Raw genomic sequence first — 19758 nt, 5'->3', positions numbered from 1 at the left:
AGTCTAGCGAATGACCGCGATCGCTTGCCCTCCTAAACACACTTTTCTGTTAAAAAGCCTCCAATTCCCTAGTGCTATACCCCCGTGATTGCATATTGGTTTTAAGATATGTTATATATATATATATATGTTATGGCATGCACGTCTGCTCGCTATATGCAGGCGCACGGCAGTCTTCCTGGCGTTCCTAATCAAGCCTATAACGTTCAATCACTTGTGAATGTTCTCCACTGCGAATCCTTAATTAACACTTTTTTATAGTTGAACTCAAATCTATTTTTTAGCATTTTATGTCATTTGTCGTTTGTGGAAATGCGTTCTGGTTTGGGTTGTTTTTAATTTACTCAAGGTTGTAATCTGAGGAGTTTTTTGTTCTGGAAATGTGTTGTGTGTTTCTTCTGATTGATTTTCATTTACGCACTTACGCACATACACATATATAAATATATATATATATATATATATATATATATATATATATATATATATATATATATATATATATATATACACATACATACATACATACATACATACATTGTAGGCTCCATGCATGTGGTTGAGTTAAAGAACATCTTTTTTATGGATGCCTCAATAGCTCAGAGCGCATCGTGGTTTGTCTTGCAATTTGCGGGCGATACGGCGGTGCCACAGGTTTGAGTCCCAGCAACGACATTGGACAATTTGTGAGGCCACAAAGGATTTAATTATTCCCTGCGCCAGTGCGTTAATATCTATGTATGTAACAGTCAACCTCGACATACATACTATATATAGATATTCATACATCAATACACACACACACACACACACACACACACACACACACACACACACACACACACACACACACACTTGTTATATATCGACACGTGCACATAAATGCAATGATAAATAACTCCACGACGACCCTTGAAGTCCGATTTCTCTTAGTAAGCTATAGGTCGTTGACATGAACTTGAATGAATGAATGAATGAATGTTTAACGACACCCCAGCACGAAAAATACATCGGCTCTTGGGTGTCAATTGACATGAACTTATCATCCACGCTAATTAAGAGTGTGATTAGTGCTTCTGTATCGGTTTATAGAATTGAATAGAACAGAATAAAGAGAACAGAACAGAACAGAACAGAACATCATAGAACAAAGACAACACAATAGAATTTGATTATAGTTTAGACTCGCTGATGTATTGTGTTCAGTTTCATGTTGAGATATTTTTTTTTAATTTGAAATATTAGTCACACAAGGAAATGGAAACCCATTTATCTTGGCGCTGATTCATATAGATAAAAGCTTCCTTGCATGGGTAGTTGCCTTGGTAACCAGCATTGCTATTTCTTGGTTATTTTATATTTTCGTTTTCTTTGGTTTTGTTAATTAAAAGGCATCTATTCGCTCCCACTTGGCCATACAGACCCAGATAATTTTGTGATGTTTTGTTAGGGTGTTTGCTTATTTATTTCGTTACTTAGTTAGTTAGTTAGTAAGTTGGTTATATTTTTTTCGTTTTGTTTCTTTAGGGGTTGGTTTTGTTTTGGGTTTTGTTTTAGGTTTAGTTTTTTCTTAATGTATTTTGGGGTTTGTTTTAGTATATTTTTTATTTGTATATATATATATAGGCTCACCAATTGATTGGTGTTTCATGCAAGGTTCATTCAGCTCACGATTATCGTAGTACTATTATGTGTACTAGAAAGATAATTACCGATAGGTGCTAAATAAACAACATGAGAAGCCGGCATATGATCTAGGATTAATTCGTCGACTTCCGAATTTATATTAACTTACTTTGTGACTGACGTGAAAGGGTCAATGAAAAATTCGTAAATAAATATAAATTATTTTTTGTATTTCTTCGGATAGACTTAGTCGTTCGAGCTACATATGTTTAATTTTACAGTTCGGACTAATAAACTGGTTCGAGAGAAACCTTCTGTTCGACCCTAGGGGTATTCGACCAATCAGCACCAAAATAAAAGGGTTTAATAGAGAAAAAATTCGGGACATTGTTCTTGGTTCGAGAATACCGGTAGGTTCGACCGTTGGGCGTTCGAGCCAATGAGATTCTACTGTATATATATATATATATATATATGTATGTATGTATGTGTGTATGTGTGTCTGTGTGTGTGTGTGTGTGTGTGTGTGTGCGTGCGTGAGTGCGTGCGTATGTATGTATGTATCTAGTTGTCTATATATGTGTGTGTGCGTGCGTGTGAATGTATGTGTAAATGTATAGAAAGATAAAGGTATTACCCATCTACAGTATGTTTTATGTTTACGTTAAAAAAAAATTAAATTAAATACCGTCACAAATTCATAATAGCGGAATAAATACGGAAAAACATTAGTTTCCACAAGTAAATATCTTTGTAATCCTAGGGAGACAAAGCATCGTCACTATCTTGTAAAAACGTCCCTTGGTCATTATTTTGTATAGAGAAGTGAACTTGAATGTGATTTTGTTTTGAAAATTTTCTAGAACACCCAAACTTTATACACCAACAATAAAATTTAAATATTTAAAGGACATTCCTGAGTTTGCTACATTGCTAGTTTGCTACATTGTTTCCGACTAATAAAATATTTATACGATTAAACTTACATATTAAATATATTTTCTTGTTTAAAATATTAGTGTCTGTATATTCAATGTGTTTCTGGTTGTCTTCATATTTGTAACAAGCCCAAACTGGAGTTTGTCTTCAAATAATTTCGTACGGACAAAAAAAAACATATTTTAGGAAATAAAATGAAATTTAACCTAGTACAAATATTAGAACGATCAGACACACGTTTAATATACAGCCTCTAATATTTTATGCAGAAAAATATATTTGATATGTGATTACAATCGTTAAAAAGTCTCTGTTCCTTTAAGTATGGTTAAAATATTATGTTCTATGGCTACAGCCATGTTACACCGTCAGTTCTCTTTGTACCAAAACTAAAAATTAAACAATTTTGCACTCTGTTAGTAACTGGTAACTGACTATTGAAATGCAAAGTTCTGTTGATGGTACAAGTGCTGAATTCCTGATTTTAAAATATACCTTGGTACCATTTAGGAAGAATAGCCCATGCGTCGACAGGTTTCCTCTCTAATACATCCAAAGGAGCAGAGCGTTGTTGCCAGGATAGTATGCTTGAACTGAAATGCGAAACAAATACAAATATCTCCATTATTACCATCAAACGTTTGTTAAAAAGATAAATTTTCTTAAGTGAAGAATACACATAGATAAGAAGAAGGTTGTTTTGTTTAACGACACGACTAGAACGCATTGATTTATTAATCATCGGCTATTGGATGTCAAACATTTGGTAATTTTGACACATTGATTTATTAATCATCGGCTATTGGATGTCAAACATTTGGTAATTTTGACACATTGATTTATTAATCATCGGCTATTGGATGTCAAACATTTGGTAATTTTGACATAGTCTTAGAGAGGAAATCCACTACAATTTCCCATTAGTAGCAAGGGATCTTTTATATGAGCCATCCCACAGACAGGATAGCACATACCACGGCCTTTGGTATTACAGTCGTGGTGCGCTGGCTGGAACGAGAAATAGCCCAAATGGACCCACCGACGGGAATCGATCCCAAACCGACCGCGCATCAAGCGAGCGTTTCACCACTGGGCTACGTCCCGTCCCGCACATAGATAAAACCAGAGCTAAAAATATCTAATGATATGAAATTTAGTTTTCTATGACCACTAGATAAACTAATTATACAGTGTAAGTGTTTGCAAATGGTTAACACTTTCCGTTTTGGAATATTGTTGCCATGCAACACTATTTTATTTGCTTTTGGTAACAAGATTGTCATTCTATCAGCGATATATTTGTCAAAAAGACTTTTTAATTACATTTATTTCATTTAATGAATGATCAAAATCGTAAAAGCAGTCAACAGTGTACTTTTGAACATATTAAAATGAACATTTTTGAAAACCGTATCTGTGTACAAGGCAGTCAGAAGGCTGTTTTGTCAGTGTCGTGATTGCTTCCACGAATCAGTAAGATATTTCGCGTATATGAGGACTGCGACTTTCCAGGATCATAAACCATGCCTACTTCGCTTGTAGGAGGACTTCCATTTTCCAGGACGATATATGTTACTAGGTGATATGTAAGAGGACTGCCACTTTCCATGACGATACTATCTTACTACGTTGTCTGAAAAAAGGACTGCCATTTTTCAGGATGATACTACTTTACTACATCGTCTATAGGAAAACTGCCACTTCCATGACTGGCTAGACAAGATCTAAACTTGGAGAAGACAGATCTCATTGGATATTTAAACAGTTGTGGTGACATGCAGTAATGCATTTCCGAGGTTCAGGCATGCTGTCCTGGACACATGAGCCTAATATGAGAGATAAAACTCGCTATCCCTAGTCGAGGGCAGAACCATTTTCTTTCTGTTTTATTTTTTAAAATTATTATTTTAAACTGTTTAACAATATTCAGTTTCTATCCCTGATTCTGTTGGTATATCAGTCGTAAGGCTCTGGATGGAAGTATGTCTACAGACGAGAATCGATCGTATGACCAATAAATATTACACCTCATGCAGATGAACTGTCAATCAATTAAAGGGACATTCCTGAGTTTGCTGCAGTGTAAGATGTTTCCGACTAATAAAATATTTCTACGATTAAACTTACATATTAAATATATTTTCTTGTTTAGAATATCAGTGTCTGTATATTCAATGTGTTTCTGGTCGTCTTAATATTTGTAAGAAGCCCAAACTGGATTATGTCTTCAAATAATTTCGTACGTACGAAAAAATCATATTTTAGGAAATAAAATGAAATTTAACCTATTAAAAATATTAGAACGTTCAGAAACACGTTTAATATACAGCCACTAATATTTTATGCAGAAAAATATATTTGATATCTAATTACAATCGTTAAAAAGGCTCTCTTAGTCGATAACATATTAAAAGTTGCAGCAAACTCAGGAATGTCCCTTTAAGCCTCACTCCTCGATCAAGGTGATCAAATAATGTGTTCAGGAGGTCCAACGCTCAAGGTCGATCTTCAAAAAACCAAAAACATTTAAGCTCCTAACTTCATATTGTTTGTAAACGCTCGCCCTTCTGAACGCATGGAATTCGAATGTTTTTACAGCATATTTATATTGTACATTTCTTTACAGATGACCAATACAAAGAGGGTGGTGCCATGGCTTCCACGAGCTGGTCTCAGGACAAGTTGACCGGCAAAAGGTCGTTCGAGGAAGAACTGGAAGTCATAGAGAACGGGGGACTCAGTCCCCAACCCTCTGTCAAGACGGACGATGACGCGTGCTCCGAGATTATCCGAATCGAGCAGCGGGCGGTGGCGGACGAACACTACCGGAATTCCACGATGGGTAGATTTGTCCGCACGCTTCAGGTAGAGTTTTTTTTTTTTTTACTTTTGATGTTACCTGCTTTGAATGATGATTCAGGAAAAATTCTATCGATTTGTGTCTTAAATTAATTTTTGGCTGTCCAAATCGTCAAGTGTCTAAATATCACTTCAAAAGTGACATGTTTAAGCTTCGTGTAAATTCCTTGAACTCTTGCTATGGGAACAATGCATGATATTTATGAGAGCTATGCCGACGGAGTGCCCATATACCACAAAGGTTTCGGGCACGCCTATCTCGGGATTAACCTCGTCGGAGACTTAAGTTCGGGACAGGAGGAGAGAGGTGAAGTTTGAGGTGTGCAGAATTTGAATTACCACATGCCCACAAAAGGCGTGTTTGAACCCTCGGGATATAAGCACGTTACTACCTACCAAACAAACACTCACTCTGTCCAGTATATAGGTTTTACTTCAAATGTCTGCAGCTTTAATATCATCAAGTATGAGGTGTTGGATCATGGCCACGATTACACACATATATACACACACATACACACATATACACACATACACGCACGCACAGACACACACACACACACACACAACAGAGACACACACAAACATACACACACATACACACACACACACACGCACACACACACGTACAAATATATACACGCATACACACACACATACACAGACACACACACACACACACACACACATACACACAAACACACATAGACACACATATATACACACACACACAAACACACGCACACACATACACACACACACACACTCACACATACTCACTCACACACACACTCAGACACACACACTACAATTCAATACAAACGACAATTTCTAAATCATCGTTATCCACACGTATAATATTTAGTATTTGATTACTTGTCTGTAACACGTATTGTTTTCAGCATTCCAATACATGCTCTTCCATAACAATGTTTCAGGGTATTTTTTGCAGGTGTATGGTCTTACGTTCTTTGTTTTTTCTTGCGTAGGCCAGTTCTTTTATCTGAACACAATCGTTTAGTCAATGATTCTTCTAAAGACTAAGATACCATATCGTCGTGATGTTCTCAAAACACTTGTTTGTCAATATTAACATTATTTAGGTTCTAGTACGTAATATATTGAATACTATTTAATATCTACTAAATGGGACTAATACAACGTTATTTAATTATTTAATAGATGGATTATTTATATATTTATTTTTAAATAAGAGTATTCACTTTCGTATATCACTAGTTTTACTTGGTGTTATCCCTGACATTGCTATTTTTCTGATCTGGACAATAAAATGTTTTTAAAACTTTTACTTGGTGTAAATAAATGTACACGTTTTTCTGTTTCTTCTTTCTTTTCATTTTATTTCTTTTTTTCTCACTTTTGTTTTGTTTTGTTTCTTGTGGGGTTTTTTTTTCTCTTTTTTTTCTTCTTCTTTTTTTTATTGCTTGTTCGTTATTTTTGTTTGATTTTCATTATGAGAGATTATAGTAAATTAAAATTAAAACATCAAGTCGAATACGTTCAGGCACAATTAATTACCTGTTCATTATCACTGAATGTTTCTACTTCATAACGAATTTTTTTACAATGAAATACACCTTTTTACAATGACGTCACAAACATTTACATCTTAAATAAGCTAAGAACTACATTCTGTGGCAATAATTTTGCCAATAAAACACATTACAGTATTTAATGCGTGGAATAAAATAGCCTACTGCTCTACAACAAAGAAGCGAGAATAATCATTGTTTGCTTTTCAGAGATATCGTTTGGTGTGCGCGTGATGTAGATCGATATATACTTGATTATCAGCCATTAACTGACGTCTCTCTGTTCATTTCTCTAGATACAGTTACATATGTCTCCACGGAATCATATCCTGTTTTCAGTCGTATATTATAAGCTTTTAAATTTATGCTTCTATATTTTCTCTCATCTTAGCTCTTTAAAGCTTCAATCTCTCAGCCCTGTATATATATATGTGTGTGTGTGTGTGTGTGTGTGTGTGCGTGCGCGCGCGCGCGCGTGTGTGTGTGTTTAAGAATGAATGAACTGGCTCAGGAATGTTTTATAAACTAAACAAATATTATTTTTTAATTTTGCCCCAGGGATTCGAAATTGATTTTGTGATATACAAAATATAACTGTTTTTCGGTCAGTCTTGTTTTAAATTTATTTGGCTAGTACTATGTTTTGTTTATCAGCCGAATACGATGTATTTGTATTGTTTTTTTGTTTTGTTTTTTGTTTTTTTTACATATATGTACATATACATACATAGATACATAGATACATGCATACATACATACATACATACGTACATACGTATGTAACATTTGGGGGTTTTTTAGGGTGGGGGGGGGGAGTTCATTTTAAAACAATATACTTTAGCTTTAAAGTTACATTCTCTGGTTACCATATTATAACATCATGTACAAATGTGAAATACAAGCTCAAATGCACTTTTAAAAAAGTCGTGTGTGTTCGCTATGAACGCCTGTTGTCAGTTTCAGTTACACGTGCGTTTGCCGATTTCAAATTGTAGGGTTCGTCTCAAAACATTAAAAGAGAAATCTTGCGCTGTACGAAGAACGTTCGGTTGAGAAAAAGGTACTTAGTTAAAACCGGTTTGATCTTGACAACGTATTATCGACAGTCGTACCTTCCTATTTCAGAATTGATATTTTATAAAGTGTTAGCAGAACTTTCAAAGTTTAGTTTGTATACTAGTAACACATTAATCATGTATATATTTTTAAAATAAAATATACTAAAGTAGACAATGAACGTTTTCACTTTTTAATTTTACGTGTTAAAATCGACAAATTCAACGACATCAAAGATAAAGCATATTGATTTAATAATCATTCGACCCCATACAGCCGTAAATAAAATGTGCTGAGTGCGTCGTTAAATAAAACATATCCTACCCTTCCTTCCATCTGCTGTTGGATGTCTAGCATTTGGTAATTTTGACATATAATCTTAGAAAGGAATCGGGTGCATGTGCAGGGGAGGGTATTGGAGGTTGAAACTCTTACTTGCCCAAGCTTAAAAAAAAATCGAAATGTATTATTTTTTTTATTTTTTTTTGGGGGGGGGGGTAGCATGGCCCCATATAAACTTCGCTCAACACAGTCTATAACCCCAACCCTGCTGAAATCCCTGCACACGCGCCTTGGAAACCCACTACATTTTCTTTTAGCAAGGGATCGTTTATATGTACCATCCCACAGACAGGATATCACATACCATGGTCTTTTTGTATACCCGACGATGGGGATCGATCCTAGACTGACTGCGCATTTCCAAAAAACACCTTTTTAGGTGTAAGTAATGAATAAAAATAACATATAGATCTAGTCTTGAAAAATGTTACGTAAATCGAACACAGTACCCTCTTCCTCTACCCCTAGAGCGTTATGTAATTAGTAACACCCCCTTACATGTAACGCGTATGCCAACAGCTGGCCACTGTCAAAATTTCAAGGCAAATCCCCCACTCACCGACCCCTGGAAAGGCGTTGTACCATACCTCTATGGATATAAATATATTTTGGAGATATGAGACAACCCCTCAATCAAGACAGTTAAATTTGTTCAAAAATTGCGAAATCTCACGTGATCTCTTGTTGGGGAATTCTATACCAAGATCGGTACGAGCCCGTCAAAAGTGTTCCACTTTCAAAATCATGGCTGTTTTTGACCTTGATAAGCCAGCGTAGTGAAACCAATGCGGAGTGTGGCGTCATATATGCACCAAACGTAATTGGATTTTCTGTTCTATATGCTTTAATAATAAAAATATTCCAGGGAATGTAGTTTTAACAAAGATTTGTGCATGGATGTGTTTTCACAATTAATGGATATAGTCAAATGTCCTAATGAAAGTGATGTCAAAATTGTAAAAACTATAACGGAACAGACCAGACACGTCAGAACGTTATCGAGGCAAAATACTAGTACACGTGTACGTGACCCAGATTACATATTGCGGTGACCGAATATTCAAGAATGACGAGTCTATGGATGAAAACAAACAGGATGACGACCAGGCCTGGTGCTTATAAAACTTTTAGAGTCTAGACTCGAGACTCTAATAGAGTCTGAGACACTAATGTCATGACAACGCCATACAAATTGTATGCGTGTGACGTCATTTGAGATTGAGTCTGGACTCTAAAAGTTATATAAGCACGGGCCCTGTTCTAAATGAGTAAATATTAAATATGTACTAGAGAGTGGAGCTTTAAGTCATTCCAAACGCAGTTAACTATATTAGATGCAAATCCATCTGCCAGTGTCCCGTGTACGAATACATGTACGTATACATAATATGCAATGCGTAATCCGTAACAATCATTTTTCTATGTAAATAAGTCGAGTAAATTCCATTTCTGCGTCTCCGATCGCGTGTGCGTCTGCGTATCCTTATGTATTACATATACGTATACGCATACTTATTCGCATACGGATTGCGGACAAATGAAATGTGCGCCTTACTCTTCGTGATACTGATGCTATTTTGTAGTTTTAATACTTGGCTCATGACATACACATTTATATTCATGCACACGTTAAATAAAAAGTAAAGTCCTACGAGGGGTTAGGTCTCACTACGCAGTTCATTTCCGGTTGAGAGTTCATTCATTACGGTCCACTATATTTGCTAAATTTGACATGTGCTGTGGTTCTCATATTCACTTCTAGTAATTGGGAAAGAATTAGAACAATTTGTATTTTTCAATGGTAAGGCCTCTGGCTGAATTTTGCCCATGATGTATTGCAATATTGTGCATTAACGCTTTAGAACATGGGTGTATAGCGGTAAAAGCGGCCGGTGTGAATTGGTTCCCGAACCACCTATTCGGACCGATACTACAGCCAGACTGAGACGGAAATGTTCTCCAATTTGGGAATGAAAATAAATGCTTATAAATATTAAAAAGTATGTTTGCAACGGTATGTGTTGTTAGTGCAAACGACAACCTGTTCTATTGGCAATCTTCAATTGACGTTGGGCAATTTAACATGGAATTTACAATGGCAGATGATATCTGTGTAGCGAGACCTTAGCAAAGGTTTGCTTAAGGAAGTGTCTGCAATGATTATTGTCTAACATTAATACTCAGTGCTTTGATATGTGACAATTTAATAAGTAGACCTAGACAACGTATAAAAACTTGGGGGTGTTTTTCATCTTGTCCGCCTACGAGTTTGGAATGTTGCACGCCTGGTTTGCCCACTACTCCTTTGACCGGTGTCCTTTCTTTACACCGCTTTTCAAGATGGTGAGGCAATTTCCGAAACGCTCACTCTGAACCAGTCGATTTGATTTTCAACCGATTCCACACAATGCTTTGGGCGATCAACACAACTCGACAGTATAATTCTTCGATTTGATTCAAGTCTCCGTAATTGCATCCGATAGCTGATTGGGCAGTCGGCTTCCACCTGCAGTAGTAGTACAATCCTTACATTACCGCTGGACAGAGACAAAGAAGACATTTCCATAACTTGTGTTATTGTCTAGGATGATTCGGCAACGAAATTAAACAATTATTTGCGAGTTATTATGACATCTTGCGATTCCAGTACGTCAAGGTGAATGCTAACGACACACCCATACAATCTAACATCGTCAAGATCCAGTGTACTTCCGTTCAACAGTTCTCGTGAAAACTTGACAACTAGTCGATACCATAGTTATCTGTATACATGGATTTGTGATTTAAATGATTATACAGGTATTATAATATTTCAGGCGCGTGTACAGGAAATTTACGGTGGGTTTAGACTATGGCAAGCAATGTTTTAGGGGGTGCATACTATATTTCAAAGTACACTGAAACCTCAGTAAACAGACATCCATGGATTCAGGTAAAAGGTCCAGTTTTATAGCATATCCGGTTTAGAGAATGTTTAAGAGATTCTATTCTGTACTGATATTTTAAAAAGACCATACTCATAGTCCGGTTTTGAAAGAATTTTGGTTTACCGAGAGTCTGGTTTCATGGAAAAATTAAATTCAATCGTCTGCACATGTCTAGACTAACATTATATTTTAAGCAATATTTATTGAGTAAATGACGTGGACTAGCAAACTGGCGGTATGCCTATAATTGCCTCTTAACGAAATGACGCAACATGCTGTAAGAACAATACACATAAAGCATTCAGTGGCACATCGGTACACAAAAACATAATAGATTATACATTTTAAATGGTGTCTAATGCATAACATTACAAAATATCATTTCAGCCATTACATACAAAATACATGTTGTCTCTTGGGTTTCAAAATATATACAAGTCACAACAAGTTAAAGGTCAGTATAAAATTTTACCTTACTTTTTAAAAAATTAAACAAAAATCAACGGTGGTGATAGGTAATGAAACGTGGGTTACAGACTTGAATAAAGCATTTCAGATTGCATGTAACACGAGCCTTTCACTCACAGCTTGTTTGGTTGCCGGTAGAAAGCGTATAGCAAATACATAAATAATCCAAGATTTGTTTTACTTTTTAATTATTTTTTTTACTAAGTAGATCACTTGTTTAAAACCTGCGTGGTACACGTGAACCTCCTTTGTTATGTTAACACTTATCGTGTTTGAACAGGGTTGGGAGGGTATAAACGTCTTTGCAATCTGGCTTCGGATAACCATACCACCAAAATTAAAACTGCTCATTCTGGACTGTGGTCGAGCCCTGCTATGTCTGAATGACAGCATATCCATGAGACAAGTAGCAAGTGGGCCATTCCATCGTCCATGAACTGCAAGAGTGTTTCCATACCACCGGCATAGCGAATGGACTACCCAATCAGATGCAGTGTCCATGTATCCACGTGGCCCTTAACTTGTTGTGACTAGTATATATATATATATATATACAGTGCACCTATTTGAACCAAGCCGAGAACTCGCACACATTATGATAATTATACATATATACATGCGCGACATATATACACTATACATAATTTAAAAATATAAAGCGAAACATGCAAATGATGCACCAAACCAATTTTATATTAATACAGTAGAAAGTTATTTATAATCATGTATAAGTAAATCGTTTTGATAAGTTAAATAAATACAGTTTGTTTAACGACACCACTAGAACACATTGATTAATTAATCATCGCCTATTGGATGTCAGACATTTGGTAATTCCGACTCGTATTCATTAGAGGAATCCCGCTACATTGTTCCATTAGCAGCAAGGGTTCTTTTATATGCACTTTCCCCACGGACAAGGAAAGCACATATCACGGTCTTTGACCAGTTGTGGTGCATTGGTCGGAACGAGAGAAAAACTCAATCAGTTGAATGGATCCACTGAGGTGGTTCGATCCTGCGACGTAAGAACCTCAAGCGAGCCCTCTGTTTTGATAAGATGAAATTGTGTTCAGATTGAAATTTTCACTCTGAAATGTGTTATCCTCACTGAGTGACTGATAACACTTTTATTTCACTGATGTTTTAAGATACTTCACTAAATTTTATATAATAACAACGATTATTAGGTTGCTACATGATCGAACGTCTAGAAAGTGTGTATGTGGTATATTTGTACATGGTAATATTGCCTTTTTCAATTTGTTGAGATAATTCAACAGTCTAATATAAATATTATGGCGTTCCAGACAAAAACTGCAGTCATACCGTTTATCTTTTTGTCAAAAGTACACGCTTTAGGGTGTATACTACCAAATCCCATAAACGACAATAGTAACATATGTGGCTAAAACTCCTACCTGCAGTGTATCAATCGATAAACACCACGTATATAAATACTACCACCCCTCACCCTTAAAGTGAATCAGAAAAATGGGGGTGAAGCTGCTCATTTCAGAGATAACGGGTAGCGTCTATGACTACCTTAGTTCCGCACAAAATCTGAGTACTTTTTTTACAGGTACCCCATACATGTTTCAAGCACAAGGCTGCTTGACACAGTGGTACTAGATGAAATAAAATTGCACACATATTTTGCCCAGATAAAACTTGATTATTTTTACAACCAACACACTCACATTTATAAGCAATCACATGACTTGTGGTGTTAATTTCTCTATCAAAAGTTGGGGTGCACCTCGAACTTTGACCCAGCCGGAAGTTATTTGGTTTTGTACTACCTTTATGGAATCTGGGGTCTTGGATTAAATGAATAAAGCATGTTTCGTATTGTGATTAGTACCCCTAACAGCACTACACATTGGTCGAAGAGCACCCAATGTTCAGTTCTATTATCCAATGTGTAGTCACAGTAGTCGATCAACGACAAATTGTATGATTTATAAAGCATCTCTAGTGTTTTCCTACTCAAGCGATACTTTACACTGTGAAAGCAATTTATCACTGGGATAACCTTTTTAACTAATTGTTCATAACAACAATGCCATTTCCCATCAATTTGAAACGTTAGACCAAGATACTAACATTATTAAAACAGAGTACTGACATGTGTGGCATTGACCTCCACTCTTGGTAATAAAATGCATATACCCTTCCGTATCACCATCACTCATCCCCATCTCTGTCACGCTACCCTTCCACGTTCTCTCTCTCTCTCTCTCTCTCTGTCTGTCTGTCTGTCTGTCTGTCTGTCTGTCTGTCTGTCTCTCTCTCTCTCTCTCTCTCTCTCTCTCTCTCTCTCTCTCTCTCTCTGTCTGTCTGTCTGTCTCTCTCTCTCTCTCTCTCTCTCTCTCTCTCTCTCTCTCCCTCCCCCTCCCTCCCTCCCTGCCTGCCTCCCTCCCTCCCTCCCTCCCTCCCTCCCTCTCTCTCTCTCTCTCTCTCTCTCTCTCTCTCTCTCTCTCTCTCTCTCTCTCTCTCTCTCTCTCTCTCTCTCTCTCTCTCTCTGCCTTTCTTTCCAGCCAGAGCACCACGCAAATGGTATATCAAAGGCCGTGGTATGTGCTAGCCTCTCTCTGGGATGGTTTTGATCTTGTTTTTCAATTTCCCTTATGCAATAATAATATATGATTTTGTACTGTATTATCTAAATACGCACCCTCCCGCCCGCACGATGGGACGTCTTGGATTGCGGGCGGGGGGGGGGGGGGGGGGGGGGGGATTGGAGGTGATGTGGACTCATCTAAAATTTGACTCTAGCTGTACGAACATGACTCGCTCACATGATATTCATTCATTCATTTACCGGCTATTTACATTATGTTGTTCAAAATGACTCGAACTCGGCAAAGAGTAATTCATTTAGCTCGTGTATCTTGTTGTGGGCAATCCCATAATGCACCGTGCGTATTGATCAGCAAATTGCGACTCAGCGGCTTGATGTCTGGGATATCGCACGCTAACTATATGTATATGATAACAAAGTGCCTCATCATGACTGCAATATGGTCCCGCAATTAAATCCCAATGTGCCCACGGAGATTTGCTGCATGCCACTGGCGATACGACGTATCAATAATGTGTCTCTGTTCGGGTGTGTATATCTGTGTTTTATACTCACAAACAAACACGGAGATTTGCTGCGTGCCACTGGCGACACGACGTATCAATAATGTGTCTCTGTTCGGGTGTGTATATCTGTGTTTTATACTCACAAACAAACACGGAGATTTGCTGCGTGCCACTGGCGACACGACGTATCAATAATGTGTCTCTGTTCGGGTGTGTATATCTGTGTTTTATACTCACAAACAAACACGGAGATTTGCCACACGACGTATAAATAACGTGTCTCTGTTCGGGTGTGTATATCTGTGTTATACACTCACACACAAACACAGAGATTTGCTGCATGCCACTGTCGACACGACGTATCAATAACGTGTCTCTGTTCGGGTGTGTATATCTGTGTTATACACTCACACACAAACATAGAGATTTGCTGCATGCCACTGGCGATACGACGTATCAATAATGTGTCTCTGTTCGGGTGTGTATATCTGTGTTTTATACTCACAAACAAACACGGAGAATTTCCGCATGCCACTGGCAACACGACGTATAAATAACGTGTCTCTGTTCGGGTGTGTATATCTGTGTTACACACTCACACACAAACAGAGATTTGCTGCATGCTACTGTCGACACGACGTATCAATAACGTGTCCTCTGTTCGGGTGTGTGTATCTGTGTTATACACTCACAAACAAACACAGATATTTGCTGCATGCCACTGGCGACACGACGTATCAACAACGTGTTTCTGTCCGGGTGTGTATATCTGTGTGCTATACTCACAAACAAACAGAGATTTGCTGTATGTCTCTGGCGACACGACGTATCAATAACGTGTTTCTGTTCGGGTGTGTGTATTTGTGTTATACACTCACAAACAAACACAGATATTTGCTGCATGTCTCTGGCAACACGGCGTATCAACAACGTGTCTCTGTTCGTGTGTGTGTGTCTGTGTTTTATACTCACAAACACGGAGATTTACTGCATGCCACTGACGACACGGCGTATCAATAACGTGTCTGTGTACAAGTGTGTATATCTGTGTTATATACATACACACACAAACAGATGCGTGGTATAGGTGTACTTGTGCACGAAATATTATCTACGTACTAATGCATATGTGTATGTATGAATCATGTATGTATGTTTATATATATATATATATATATATATATATGTATGTATGTATGTATGTATGTATGTATGTATATGTATGTATGTATGTATGTATGCATGCACATATGTTTGTACATGATGTATTTATGTATGTATGTATGGTATTTTTGTGTGCGTGCGTGCGTGCATGCGCGTGTTTGTAGCGACTCTGTCTTCTTCCTGAACAGTCTGGCCCTCGCCGGTTCTGTACTTTATACAGGTATATTTAAAAAAAATTATGTAACCCTTTATGAGCGTTCTTTTTATAACATGTACATTATTTTTTTTTATTATTATCGATAGTCTCCCATAATTCCTGTAAGAAACGGTTTATGTACTTTTATATTGCATTTTACATTACATTTTATTACTGTGTGCATACGGTGAGACTTATTTAAAACATAACATGTCTGTGTGTCTGTATACAGGTGTTGCATCTGTCTGAAGGAAACGTGTACGTTCAAACAGGCGCAAGTGTGTGGAATCGGCCTCGGTGGCGCAGTGGTTACGCCATCGGACTACAGGCTGGTAGGTACAGGGTTCGAAGCCCGGTAACTGCTCCAACCCAGAGCGAGTTCTTAAGGACTCAATGGGTAGGTGTAAGGCCACTACACCCTCTTCTCTCTCACTAACCAGTAACCAACTAACAGCTAACCAACTGTCCTGGACAGACAGCCCAGATAGCTGAAGCGTGTGCCCAGGACAGCGTGCTTGAACCTTAATTGGATATAAGCACGAAAATAAGTTGAAATAAAATGAAACGAAGTGTGTGGTGACAGGTGTAACAATACACACATCTGATGGTATCACGGTTCTAATCATGATTCATCTACAGTATATAGGGCATTATTAATTGCCAATTCATTTGTTGGAAGAAATGAAAATATTAATGTACTATATTTTGTTGGCAGAAAAAAGAAGTTACCTTACTGACACCCCAGCACATTGTTTAATTTAAAAACCATTACTGGCCACAGATATAGTAATTGTGTCATATGATCGACAGCATTGGGGAAAAAAAAGGGGGGGGGGGGGGGGGGGGATGCCACTAGATATATATTTTTTTTTTTTATTGATAATAAGATATTCTATATCCGTTTTTTCAATAGAAAAAAAAATAGCACACGATAAAAACACACAAACCTGAAAATTAAACAAATCAATGGTGGCTCTATCTGGAAAGCAAAAGAATTATTAGAGTTGAAACTACACATTCCTGGTGGTATCTAAGACGAGAACGATTTGTGACTAAATACAACAGCTATTGATCTCCTTGTCTTGGTGTAATGGGCACTTAGGACAATACAGATATAAAACACAAGTAATTGTCAATCCATAAATGAGGACTGCGCCACTTGAGATGTCGCGGATCGATGTTTGATCACCGTGTACGTCATGACTGCTGACTTGAGGCTTGCAGGTGTGCAAATGTACAAACCAAACACGGCCAGACAGCTGTATGACGTATAATTAACGTGACAGCTCTAGTACTGTCAAAACACGACCAGACAGCTGTACGACAGTCAAATACCACGTATAACTAACGTGGCAGCTCTAGTAGGGCCTACTGTCAAAATACAATCAGACAGCTGTAAGACGTATACTTAACGTGACAGCTCTAGTACTGTCACAACACGGCCAGACAGCTGTAAGACGTATATTTAACGTGGCAGCTCTAGTTTTGTCATAACACGATCAGACAGCTGTAAGACAGTCAAATACCACGTATAATTAACGTGACAGCTCTTGGTCTGTCATAACACAGCCAGACAGCTGTAAGACAGTCAAATACCACGTATAATTAACGTGACAGCTCTAGTACTGTCAAAACACGACCAGACAGCTGTACGACAGTCAAATACCACGTATAACTAACGTGGCAGCTCTAGTAGGGCCTACTGTCAAAACACAATCAGACAGCTGTAAGACGTATACTTAACGTGACAGCTCTAGTACTGTCACAACACGGCCAGACAGCTGTAAGACGTATATTTAACGTGGCAGCTCTAGTTTTGTCATAACACGATCAGACAGCTGTAAGACAGTCAAATACCACGTATAATTAACGTGACAGCTCTTGGTCTGTCATAACACAGCCAGACAGCTGTAAGACAGTCAAATACCACGTATAATTAACGTGACAGCTCTAGTACTGTCAAAACACGACCAGACAGCTGTACGACAGTCAAATACCACGTATAACTAACGTGGCAGCTCTAGTAGGGCCTACTGTCAAAACACAATCAGACAGCTGTAAGACGTATACTTAACGTGACAGCTCTAGTACTGTCACAACACGGCCAGACAGCTGTAAGACGTATATTTAACGTGGCAGCTCTAGTTTTGTCATAACACGATCAGACAGCTGTAAGACAGTCAAATACCACGTATAATTAACGTGACAGCTCTTGGTCTGTCATAACACAGCCAGACAGCTGTAAGACAGTCAAATACCACGTATAATTAACGTGACAGCTCTAGTACTGTCAAAACACGACCAGACAGCTGTACGACAGTCAAATACCACGTATAACTAACGTGGCAGCTCTAGTAGGGCCTACTGTCAAAACACAATCAGACAGCTGTAAGACGTATACTTAACGTGACAGCTCTAGTATTGTCACAACACGGCCAGACAGCTGTAAGACGTATATTTAACGTGGCAGCTCTAGTTTTGTCATAACACGATCAGACAGCTGTAAGACAGTCAAATACCACGTATAATTAACGTGACAGCTCTTGGTCTGTCATAACACAGCCAGACAGCTGTAAGACAGTCAAATACCACGTATAATTAACGTGACAGCTCTAGTACTGTCAAAACACGACCAGACAGCTGTACGACAGTCAAATACCACGTATAACTAACGTGGCAGCTCTAGTAGGGCCTACTGTCAAAACACAATCAGACAGCTGTAAGACGTATACTTAACGTGACAGCTCTAGTACTGTCACAACACGGCCAGACAGCTGTAAGACGTATATTTAACGTGGCAGCTCTAGTTTTGTCATAACACGATCAGACAGCTGTAAGACAGTCAAATACCACGTATAATTAACGTGACAGCTCTTGGTCTGTCATAACACAGCCAGACAGCTGTAAGACAGTCAAATACCACGTATAATTAACGTGACAGCTCTAGTACTGTCAAAACACGACCAGACAGCTGTACGACAGTCAAATACCACGTATAACTAACGTGGCAGCTCTAGTAGGGCCTACTGTCAAAACACAATCAGACAGCTGTAAGACGTATAATTAACGTGACAGCTCTAGTACTGTCACAACACGGCCAGACAGCTGTAAGACGTATATTTAACGTGGCAGCTCTAGTTTTGTCATAACACGATCAGACAGCTGTAAGACAGTCAAATACCACGTATAATTAACGTGACAGCTCTAATACTGTCACAACACGACCAGACAGCTGTACGATGGTCAAATACCATGTATAATTAACGTGACAGCTCTAGTACTGTCATAACACGACCAGACAGCTGTAATACAGGCAAATACCATGTATAGTTAACATGACAGCTCTAGTACTGTCATAACACGACCAGACAGTTGTAAGACAGGCAAGTCCTTTAATACTGTCAGAAAAATGACCAAAGACCTTTAATACTGTCAGAAACATGATTAGGAAGATCCAATACTGTCAGAAACATGACCTGGGCCCGTGCTTAAAAAACTTTTTAGAGTCCAGACTCACACACATACAATTTGTATGGCG

General features: G+C 37.9%; 1 protein-coding gene and 1 long non-coding RNA gene across 2 annotated transcripts in view; one reads left to right on the top strand and one right to left on the bottom strand.

Annotated features, from left to right (window-relative positions):
• LOC121375951 (cyclic nucleotide-gated cation channel alpha-3-like) overlaps positions 1-19758 on the top strand; it is a 112761-nt gene that overhangs the window by 61688 nt on the left and 31315 nt on the right. Inside the window, exon 2 of the mRNA XM_041503693.1 lies at positions 5192-5430. Within this exon, the coding sequence (XP_041359627.1) occupies positions 5218-5430 (213 nt within the window). The 5' untranslated portion in view covers positions 5192-5217. The remainder of the gene's footprint in view (positions 1-5191; positions 5431-19758) is intronic.
• Positions 1-19758, bottom strand: part of LOC121375952 — a 37009-nt gene that overhangs the window by 1863 nt on the left and 15388 nt on the right. The window contains exon 2 of the long non-coding RNA XR_005958376.1: positions 3061-3158. This is a non-coding gene — a long non-coding RNA (uncharacterized LOC121375952). The remainder of the gene's footprint in view (positions 1-3060; positions 3159-19758) is intronic.

Source organism: Gigantopelta aegis, chromosome 6 (assembly GCF_016097555.1).
Source record: "Gigantopelta aegis isolate Gae_Host chromosome 6, Gae_host_genome, whole genome shotgun sequence".
Taxonomy (NCBI): Eukaryota; Metazoa; Mollusca; class Gastropoda; order Neomphalida; family Peltospiridae; genus Gigantopelta; species Gigantopelta aegis.
This window is presented reverse-complemented; position numbering and strand designations above follow the sequence as displayed.